Source organism: Odontesthes bonariensis, chromosome 4, assembly GCF_027942865.1.
Source record: "Odontesthes bonariensis isolate fOdoBon6 chromosome 4, fOdoBon6.hap1, whole genome shotgun sequence".
NCBI lineage: Eukaryota > Metazoa > Chordata > Actinopteri > Atheriniformes > Atherinopsidae > Odontesthes > Odontesthes bonariensis.
The window spans coordinates 33,074,248-33,085,907 of NC_134509.1; the positions used below are offsets into that span (position 1 = coordinate 33,074,248).

Sequence of the window (11,660 nt, forward strand, 5' to 3'; positions counted from 1 at the left end):
GGTATCATTTCATGGAGATCAAATTATAATCTAATTTCAAAATATAAAACAAGTAGGTAGTTGAGTACACAGCTCTGCTTGGATTTCCCTTTACAGGTAGGCTAAGTATAAACAAAGTTGAATTTCATGCAGAATATGCAGTGTTATATATCACAATGTTTGCATGTTTTTACCTCAATGAATAATTCCGCTGTTGCTTCACAGTTTTTAAAATGTGAACAACCAAGGTCCCTCAGTGTGCGCAGTGCTACCACTACACAGTGACTCAGTGTTTGTGCAGCCAGGGACACCTTCATCTTCTGGCCATCAAAGTGGACATGCTTGTTTGTGATCTTGTTGGCCGCGTGCAGTCCATCTTTTGTTTGGACATTGTTGAGCTCAACAATGTATGACCAGCGAATTTCTCCAGTGGCGCTGGTTATCGAGCTGTAAGTAAGAAACTAGTACGAGAACGCGCAGCGCAAAGTCTAATGGCTGTGTGCTGAATTATTTTGAGGAGACAGCAAATTTACACTGTTACACTATTATACAAGCTGCACAGTCACTACTTTACATTGTAGCAAAGAGTAATTTCTTAAGGATTGTCCCATGAAAAGACAGATTCAATTTTGTTAAAATAATGTCGACGTTAGACTTACTTCTTTGATATACTGTACTTATTGTCAGTTTCTTTTAAATACTTTAATGCTTGCCTTTAATATCTTTTAATTGCCTCCCAAAACAAATTCAAGAATATAAAAAAATATGATGGGAGATAATCGCGTCTTAGAATCTTTAACAGAAAGTGGCGTAGTACACCAAACTAAGCTGTCTGTCATGACAATTTATTAACATTAATAAAATATTCGGGTATTGTAGGAGATAATCGCTAGAATATTTAACGAAGCGACCTGTCAAGCACGCGAAACAACACTGTCATGACAATAAATTAACATTACTAAACTGACTGCTTTACACACTAAAGATATGTGATAGCCGATACGCTACGTCTTTTCGCATTTGTGATCAGAATGACATATGCGCTCATGACAATAAATAAACATTACTATGACTGCTTTTACACAGTAAAGTTACGATGGCGGGCGAGCGATGATAGCGTATGGGTAGCTGCTGCTTCACGTCGGCATACGCGGCTTCCGTACTGCGGATGTTTTGTCTAAACTGGGTTGGAAAAGGGATACACGCGTCCCCTTTAGGCAGCCTTTTCCACAACATGTATTCATTTTGTAACATGCGACCAGTATGTCATTAGATCCATTAATGCTTAACCAAGTTGTAAGTCCCCTGACCTTATATGGGATGTGATAATTGGTGAGGGAAACTAATCAGAGTATTTTTCAAAATTCTAATTCTGCTAGAAGCGAGTAGAGTTGTTGTTGTAAAGAGGTTGGTGCACTATGAAGAAAAATGAATAGCGACACCCAGCTGGGGACTAAATCCTGTTGGGAACAGGTCGATACACTTATTGTAAAAGGGAGGTAAGACCTACCATTGTAGGCTAATATGCCCTTATCAGAAAAAGGAGGCAATTAGAAATGCAAGACCTATTATTTTTATAGGCTGATGAATTTAATCAGAAAAGATGGGAAAATGAATAAATAACAACAACTTGAAACCACTTTATGTATCGAGGACCAAAACTGCCATATTCAAAAATGAATAAATAAATCTTTAAAAATGTGTGTTTTTCCATTTGTAGAGGCCAGGCCAACGCTTTAAGCCACTGAGGTGATGCACCGGGCTAATATTGACGCTGTGATTTTTTACCTTGTTTGATGTCATTAAAGTACGAGTCGGAATTGCCACTTGAGCATTTTGGCCATTTATTTCCTCTTCCTTCTCGTACACATAAAAACAATCGCACCCATTGTATCCACCAATCGCTTCAGCCTAGACAAAGAAGGTTCCTTACTTTTAAAGCCATGAGTGCTGATTACCCAGTAATCACCAGTTACTCAATAAACTCAATAAACCCAGTTACTCAATACCCTATACAAAAATCAATCAATTCCCCATGGCTCCTACACCATTTATCCATTTTTTTTAAACTTCCTTTATATTTTTTTTTCCACATTCATTTCTATTTCCAACATTTTTTTTAATATTCACGTCCCACATTGAATAAGACGAGTGGTACACACACACACCAACCAACTTATGCGTTGAAAAGCAACTCTCACGTGTGTGAAACTTAGTTTGCATCTTTCACAGCCATGACGGAACATAAGAAAAAACTTTATCAGACACATTGCATTGATCAAGGCATTGCAGATATGGGCACACTAGCTAATGCAAATCCAGTTAAACTGACACGGTGTCAGCAGGTAACTACCGAGCTGATATGTGTATAAAAGCTGGAAACTGACCGGCAGGTGAGGCATTGTGACAAAATGTCAAACAGGTATTTTATTAAATTATTTAATATGATGTCGGTCTATTTCCCCAGCAGCATTTTAGGTTGGAGGTAAAAGAATAACTAAGAACTAATATTACAGGTACACACTATACTGTACCTGTTCATACTTTGGTGAATTAGTTTGATTTTTTAACATAAAATCAAAAAAGAACTTTTCTGTAGGGAGATTTATAATGTCGTTTTTTTTTCTCCTTTTATAATCCAAATATAGACAAAGGGCTCACCCTGTGACCAAAATGTTCTTGTGAACCTGACAAATCTGGGCACCGAGCTCCTCGTCTGATCATCCACCAGTACCGTTGCATCTGTGAAATGTCTGTCGTCATCACGGCAATGACTTTTGAGAGACTGCAGCTGCTCAGCGGATGTTGAGGGTTTACGAGAAACATAGTTTCTTCAGGAGGGTCAGTTGGAGAAATCCCTAGCCGTTTTAGGCACATGCCCAGGTAGGCGTCTTCAATGAAGATTGCTTTGATCTGAGGTGACACATCCAAGATTTTCCGAGGGAGGTCCAGAGACATGACGTAGGCCATTCCCAAGGGATATGGAGGATACTCGGACTCAGGAATCACGTATTTCGGCATGTAAAACTTGTTAAAGGGGTTTCTTAAGACCGGGCTGTGCCACCATACCAAACCTGTCATGTAGTTTTGTTTAGCTGTGTTGGGATCCAATAACAATTCAACTAAATTCTTGACATTAAGTAACACATCTGAATCAACCTTTAAAACAAAGGACGCCTCGGCGCAGTGCTGAACCAGCCACTCCAGCATGAGCATGGTCTTGATGGTCAAATTGTGATAGCTGTCCTGGAAATTGCTCTGAATGAGGTCATGGTGCCGCTCATTCTCCTGTTTGAGTTTCTCCTGTTGCTGCTCAGCATCATGTCCTCCTGGTAAACCAATTATAAAGAGAGTTTCAACCAGCTGATCAAGAACCACTTTCTCCTTTCCCCATGTATTTCGAATGGCATTCCGGGTAGCTTCTTCATTGGGTGCGACAGGAATAATGACAATCAGGAAAGGAGTTGTGGTTTTGCATGTTGGAGTTTCATCCATGATGAATTTGTAATTCCGTGGATAGGCCACATGATAAGGACCTGGATCCACTGCTGATGAGGAAACTGATGATTTTGATGTTGAGAATTTTCTGGCAAGCGGAGCACTGAAGGGCTCTGATATTTCACTTAGATAGATTATGATGATGGTCACTGCTGTCAAACTGCAGATCAAGATGCATTTCAGGTGTCTTCTGTTCTCCATTAACACTATATTGGAAGAAAAGACTCGTGTTAGCACAACTGCAAAACTTTCTGAGTACAGCATTAACTACAGGGCTCCAGAGTGCGACCAATTTGGTCGCACATGTGACCTATTTTCTCAATGGTGCGCCTAAAAAAAAATCTGAGGTCGCACAGGTGCAACCACCCGTTCGAAGGAAAAAAAAAAAAAAAAGTCTATGCGACTCTGAAAGTCTCCCTGTGGTTCAACAACAGACACACGTTAGATCCATATCGTGGTCTAAACCAATCAGAGATAGTGAAGGGCGGGACCCCGCTCTGATTGGCCCATGTACATGTGTACGTTTGAACACGTGCTTGCGAGTCAGACAGAGAGGTGATGAACCTCGGCTCGTCAGATAAACAGTAGGTGTAGCCGCGGGAGATAAGATGAAAAGAATGATTGACAACTTTTTGGTTAAGTTAAGGCCTGATTCGTCCGAAAATAATCACAACCAATGCTCTGACACGAAGCCATCAACCACCCACGTTATGTCAAGCCCAGGTCCAGAGCTAGCATCAGATAATGAGCTAGCATCAGATAATGAGCCACATACGATCGACTCCGAGCCAGAACCAACTAAAATTAAAGGGATAGTTCGGGATATTTGACATGAGTCTGTATGGCATCACCATAACCAGTGTCGTGCATTCAAACTGACTTACCCCCGACAGTGTCCTGTGAGCCGAGTTCTTGTCCAGTGTTGGTCAAGGCGAAAGTAGTCCGGCTTGTTTGCTGGGGTCAAGAAATTAGCGCGTTTTTCTTCCCAAAACAGTACGTGTGCTAAAGAGTGATTTATTTCATCACAAAAACCGAAGCTGGCAAAAGTCACTCCTCGTTATCACTTGGGCCCTATACTGTCTCTCATTGTGTATCACTGCGCACGTCATTCTGACCGCGAGCTGTGCGCACGAGTTCACTTTGTTTACTGCTCGGGAAGATGTCTGACAACGAGAGCGACGAGGAACATATTGACTTCCGTTCAGAGCCAAGGGGGTATCTTTATGAACCCGTTTATACTGAGGAGGAAGTTCGCCAAATGGACTTAGATCGGGCAGAAAGAGAGAGGGTGGACAGAGAAGTGATGGAAACAGAAGCTGGAGCCAGTGCTGGAGCTGCGATACCCAGGGTGGCCGACAAATCCTGGTGCACTTGTTTGAAGTGCGAAGTAATGCAGACAGAGGTGGAATGTTACTGCTGCCACGAGTGGGATTTAGTTATGCCCCAGATACAAAACCTTTCCATAGATGAGGATGTCAGCGGCCGCGGGACAGCTGCTGCCTGCATCACAAATAACGGTGACTTCCCTGCACTCCTGAATGCAGGCGTCTGAGAACTTTTTTCCATGTTCCCAAGATCAACTGGAAGAGGCGTCCCAGACCAGCCGGACCCGATGGCCAGTTGTCTGCAGAGTAAGTGTTGAGCACTGCCAAAGAACAGAAAGACTCGTGCGCACAGCTTGCGGTCAGAGTGACGTGCGCACTGATACACAATGAGAGACAGTATAGGGCCCAAGTGATAACGAGGAGTGACTTTTGCCGGCTTCGGTTTTTGTGATGAAATAAATCACTCTTTAGCACACGTACTGTTTTGGGAAGAAAAACGCGCTAATTTCTTGACCCCAGCAAACAAGCCGGACTACTTTCGCCTTGACCAACACTGGACAAAAACTCGGCTCACAGGACACTGTCGGGGGTAAGTCAGTTTGAATGCAAGACACTGGTTATGGTGATGCCATACAGATTCATGTCAAATATCCCGAACTATCCCTTTAAAAGGGGTAAAGTGTATACATTTACAAGAGAGTGGCTTGACCAGTTTCCCTAGCTAAAATACAGTAAAGCCGATAAAAGCCGATTAATGCACTGCATTTACTGTAAAGTGTTAGCCTAGAAATCTAGACGCCCCTAGCGGCTGCAAATGGAATTTGCTCCGGGGCTTTTTGCTGTACGGGTCTGGCTTGCTAGACTAGTAAAGTGTAGCAATAGTGCATTTGTGACTGGTTCTAATACATTTTGAATTGAAACGCTGAAAAAGCACAACGCATCTATGAAACACATTACCTGCTCAGTGTCCTCTCCCCCCGCTGCCTTTCAGCGGCAGGCAGCAGCAAACAGAGATGATAATCAAGTTTAACGTTGCCGACCATATTGCAAAAGTTCCCTTCACTAAGTTCAAGTCCGAAATAATTCTTCAGAAGAAAAATGGCTTCAACATAAACCCGTCTGTGCTAATTGAACAGTGAGTACATGGCATTTCTGATAGTTCAGGAATGCGTCAGTGTTCGGCTGTATCTTGAGGAGAGGAAGACCGGTGAATATGATATATATATTTAACCCAACTACAGGAGTTGGCCATCCGAGGGGCATGTGACTGCAATGGAGGATAGTCCATAAGAGATTATGCCATGAGATGTTCAGTTTGAAGCCCTTAAAACACTTGCAATTTTAATTTAGATTTTCTTTTTATTTAATTTATCTTGAGATGTTTCAAGTTCAAATTTCAGGCCAGTGAAGCACTTTAAGCACCAACACTTTTTCAGTAAGTTTCAGTTAGTAAGTTAAGTTCGTTTGTAGAATTGCGCTTCAAATAAAGAACTTTATTTTGACCAGATTGCTAGTTAATAGACATATATGGACAGCGATTATAAAATAAATAAATAAAGTGAACCTGTAAAACTGCGGTGTTAAATGCAATGCGTTTGAACATTTGGGTGCACCTAACGTTTGTGCTGGTGCACCTAAGAAAAAAAGTTAGGTGCACCAGTGCAAAAAGTTAGTCTGGAGCCCTGAACCCCTGAAGTGCTAAATAAAGCAGTCTTCTGACTGGACTCCCCCAAAAGAGTCTCAAACAGCTGCAGCTCATTCAGAACGCTGCAGCCCGAGTTTTAACCAGAACAAAGAGATCAGATCACATCACCCCAGTTCTCAAGTCTTTACATTGGCTCCCGGTCAGATACAGAATAGATTTTAAAGTTCTGCTACTCGTCTACAAATCACAAAATGGTTTAGGTTCAAAATACATGAATGACATGCTAGCAGAGTATAAACCCAGTAGAGCTCTGAGATCTGCTGACTCAGGTCAGATAGTGGAGCCCAGAGTTCAAACTAGACACGATGAAGCAGCTTTTAGCTGTTATACCAACATGTCTTTTTAGATTTTTAGCCGTTTCCCTAAACATATACACTTATATAGCTAATGAATGAGCTCAAAGTTTGAACTGAGAAGTGGGCCTTTCCTCCAATATCATAAATATATCGATTACAGCGTTTGGAAGCTGTTGGTATGAACCCACAACAGGCAGTTAAAGGAGTTCCAAGCAGAAATTAAACAGTTCATTCATACGCTGCTAAAAAAAAATTATTAATTAAGATAAACAATCCATCAGAGAAATGGATGGAGCATTAGGAGTGGCCAATTCAACAGTTTGGTACAGTCTGAGAGAAAAGTGGACACTGGTGAGCACCACAACATAAGAAGGTGACCACTGACAGCAAAATTGGTTGATCATTTCAGGATCATTTCCATTGTAAAGAGAAACTGTCACTAAATTTAGCCAAGTGAGAAACACTCCAGGAAGTTAACAAGCCAAAGATTTCTTCCTGGTAAAACTTATTCTGGAGGTTTTTCTTCCACGTGTCTATTTGCGCTTTCCTCTCTGTGAAGTCCCATGAGGTGACTGCAGGGGTGAATTTGTGCTATGGAAAATGCAACATTCATATCGGTTTACTTTGTGGTCAGACATTTGGTTATATCAACTTCAGGTGGCCGTCAGCTTGGCATGAAAGATGGGTCATAACAAGACAGTGACAATAAGCCACTACAGCTAACAAATTAAAAGAGCAGCAAGTAAAATAAATTGTTCATTTAATTTGATAATAACAAAACACGGCAGGGGAAATTTAAACGAAACTACTCTGAAAGTTTGAAATAGACGTCATTTGAGCTTCAGAACAGGTTTGATCAACATCAACATCTTTGTAACTTCTCCCAAAATTCCCTCCACCTTCAGCAGATTTTTAAGCTTTACTTTTCAACATTTGTTGCCCAAAAGTACCTTGGGATCATCTTCCAACATCTTCATTTAACAGTATAAAATAAAACAATATTACATCTCGAGCTCGGTTCCAATCTGTTCAAAACTCTGGTAAATAAAACGATACTTACACGTATTTACTTTGGAGCAAAACTGTGACGTGTCTGTGCTGTTAACAGCTGTCGCTTTTCTTTCCTCAAATTTAATTCACTACACACTTTATCCTCTAAATAATAAAAAATCCCTCCAACTTTAAAGCTGCCGTCGGCAACATTTTTTTAGTCATATTAGCTTGAACTGTCATGGGATTCTGGAAGTAGAATATTAAATAGGCTGTTTAGGAAAAATCCTGAATTCTGTAGCTCCCTCTAAAGCCTGTAATCGTGCTTGCAAAAATCGAGCGCTCCCGGCTGTTTTTAACCAATCACGTTAGGTTGGAAGAATCGCTACCTGTCAATTACAGCTTGTGCACACGCTGCTGAGCGTGAAGGCTCTAGCATGGTTGCCGCGTCTGCTAGCACGAGCGGTGTTGATGACGTCACGGTTTCGTGCCCGCAATATATAGTGGCGCAAATCGATGCGCCAGTAGTTGCAATCTTCTCCGTCACAGAGCTGGCGCTGCTACGTGAAGGTTACCGCTAACTACTCTACAACCACGAAAGTGGAGAAGAAAACAATGAAGAGCATGAATACTGTCATTGATGATACTGCTGCAGTATTCGGATAATTTAAATTTTTTAATTCAGTTAAAAGAGGTGAAGGTCTGAATCACCACTTTTTGAGCCTCTGCCCTCTTCTTTGCCTTCACGTAACTGTCCCGTAGCTTCTTCCACACATTCTTACAGAACTCTCCCTCTTTCCCCAAAGTTCTGCCAATCTCTGTCCACCAGTTTTGGGAGTTTACGTGCTCCCTGTGCTGTTTCACTGCAGTTTCGTACAGGTGCTGTACAGACGCACCTCCTGACTGAGCCTGGTCTCACATTGGTCCATCCGGTTTGTCGTTCTCGGCGCAGCCAAGTTACAAAAATCGACTGGTGCACGACACCAGCTTGCCTTGAAAAGACGACACCGTCTTTTCAAGGCAAGCGCCAGACCTGAAACATCATTTTGACGTCACGGTACGCCACCGCTGTGAGCGACACGTCAACTGTAACTCCAGCTTAAGTCTGCCCCAGCTTGTGTGCGTGCACACTGGTGTGAACTCACGTGCACAACCTCGTCCACAGAGGGGGAGGGGTTTGGGGGGCGGTTTGGAGCTTGGTAGAGGTTGGGGGAGGGACCTGAAAGTTGTATCAGTTCGAATTTTCCGACTTTAGAATTTTGAGAACTTGCCGACATGAACAGGAAACACAACCTGTTGTGCCACAAATGACTCAGTTCTGCATTCCTGCTTTACTCAAAGACGGTTTATAGAAGTCCACACCGAAAAAGGAGATATATGATAAGTAAAACTTCTTATTGAGTTTTCAAATCAGGAAACAAGTTTGACGTTCATTAGTTTCTTTAGAATGTCCTAAATCAAAAGGCAACCTGCTCAGACGTCTCACTTGTTGTGCAAACAAGAAATCAAGAGGGTAGAAGGTTTCTCTCTCGTTTAACTGATCCCAAAAGGTGGAAACACACACACCTAAAAACAGCTGACCAACATACTGTCCAATCAAAGCATGAGGAAAAGAAAGAAAAAAATAATAAACAAGGCACAAATGAAAGAGCAGGAAATTAAATGCAGCTTGAGAAGTATAAGCAAAGCAGCGGACTCAAATCCATTCATTATTTAATGCTTTCAGATAATAGAAGATTTCCCCATGACCAACATTTAACCACTGATGTGGGGACGCTGCTATAAAAACTACCACATTCTACTGTCCGCGTGTACAATTTTTGTTTGCAGAATAAATGGACTCCTGTTTTTATTTGTCACATTAACATAGAAATCGGGTTTTTCTTTTTGCGAGAGCTACGATCTACAATTTGTGCGGCTGCCACGCTCCCGTTTCTTCTCGCAAACAACAACAGGAAGTTTGATCATTTCTTGAGCCACGAGCTTTCAGCATGTGAAGTTTCAGGAAACAGAATAACGGCTGACACTGACTGTATTTAGTACTTCAGGAGTTTAAACACCACAACTGGCTGTAAACGCGCGGCTTGACCATATTTTGCGTATGAAAGAAAAGAAAAAAATAGAAACGATCCTCTCTCGTTGCCCTTGTTTAAAAGGTATTTAGTTAGTGGAGACTCAGACTCAGAAAATATTAAGTTTGTTTGCATAGTGAGCCTTACCAGCAGAAAGCGGGAGGCTGACCTTTGTCAAATGGAGATGCGATACACGTCTGCTCTACTGACGCAACTCCTTTGCAGAAGTTGGTCTTTGTGCGAATGCAGGCTGTGTTGCGCCCAGGGGCGTGGCTATGGGGGGGCTTGGGGGGGGGGGGGGGGGGGGCACTACACCCCCAGGAACAAGTCCTGCCCCCCTGAGAAATCCCCTGTCCATCAAAGAAAACTGGCCAGAATAAAGGCCACGATTTATTAACTCTGTTTGTGATTTAAAGCAATACAATGTAACTTCTCAAAAAGCCCACTATGGAGCTCCCCCTACAGGCTTGGAGGTAATGTACAGTTACACTGTCGTAAATACAACACCCTTTCACTTTCACTTTCACGTTTGTTGACGAACTGGCGTGGAGTCAGAAGGTGCAAGCTATGTCGACCGAGAAGGTAAGAGTAATCAAATGTACCTGGGAGCGTGAGAGGGGTCTATTTGTTTTTGCGGTAGGTGTGCCAGAAAGCAAGTCGAAGTACTTCCGCTCAGCTCCCGGGCCGCTACCGGGCCGCTCCAGCAAAGTTACATAGCGCAGTTTTTCCAACTCAGACCCCCGAAGGGCATAGGAGACAGGCCAATCGTAATATTAAAACTCATTCTAGCCGCACAATTTTTTTCAAGCTGTTATTTTAAGGTAGAAATGTTACATAGTATTCCTTTAAAAAAAAGCATATATCTGCAAAGTTTATAGCTTTATTTATTTTTTTGTTATCGTGTTTCCCCGCCTCCGTAAACCTTAACCCCTTGCAGTTGAAAAAAAAAAGGCGATTTTCACATTTTCGGATGTTTTTGTTAATGATCTGAAATGTAAACTTAATGAAGGTAATAATAAAAAAAAAAAAAAAACTTCATAAAAAAATTCCACACTGTTAACAAAATTGATGGTCATGATTTATGCTAGTGTGACCATATTTTCATTACCGAATTGAATTATTACTATTATTATTATTATTATTATGCTTGAAGTTGTAGTAGAAGTTTTCCACCGATTTTTTTCAGGTATTGTTAACTGCCCACCCACACATGCCATTCTGGTCACACCTCTGGTTGCGCCCCCGTTAAAAACAATTAAAAACCCATCAAAATTCTGGATTTTATTACAGCGTTTGATTAAAGGACGCCGACCAGTAACAAACATGTCCTCGAGACAGAGCCGCGGATCACAACGCCACCACATACCTCTTGCTTCTCTTGCACCTATTTAAAAGCAACCGGATTCCACGTTGTCCTTTCTGCGAGACACGTAAACTCCCGGGAGACCAGGGGGTCACGTCAGCTTAGATGTGGGCCAAATAAAACCCACCTTAAGCAGCGCGAGCCGCCCTTAAAAGGCGCACCTGGAAATGAACACCACTCAGATATTTCACAGGAAACTCCTTCCTTCACTTCCTTGTTGTCTTGCTCATCACGTAGTAGAGCTAAACCAAATTCTTTACCTGCGAGTAAAGTCGACCAAAACAAAACATTCAATCTAAAAACAACAAATCTAAAAAAAAGGGGGGGGGAAGGACTTAATTAATTATTTGAGACAAGTTTTCCAACTCACTCTGCAGATTGGCCGCTTTGTGCTGAATTATTCAAATGATAAATAACAGCTTTGTGTCAGAT

At 41.9% G+C, this 11,660-nt stretch overlaps 1 protein-coding gene across 2 annotated transcripts; it reads right to left on the bottom strand.

Moving 5' to 3' along the window:
• Positions 1-1,432: 1,432 nt before the first annotated feature.
• On the bottom strand, positions 1,433-11,430 carry LOC142378983 (beta-1,3-galactosyltransferase 5-like). Of its 2 annotated transcripts, none has more exons than XM_075464016.1 (2): positions 11,232-11,430; positions 1,433-3,683 (listed from the first exon to the last, which is right to left on the bottom strand). In XM_075464016.1, the coding sequence occupies exon 2, from the start codon at positions 3,676-3,678 to the stop codon at positions 2,611-2,613; it is 1,068 nt and encodes a 355-aa protein (XP_075320131.1). In that variant the 5' UTR covers positions 3,679-3,683; positions 11,232-11,430; the 3' UTR covers positions 1,433-2,610. The 2 variants fall into 2 exon arrangements, with proteins under 2 accessions (XP_075320131.1, XP_075320132.1); XM_075464017.1 differs by lacking the exon at positions 11,232-11,430 and adding an exon at positions 10,013-10,117.
• Between the last annotated feature and the right edge of the window lie 230 nt (positions 11,431-11,660).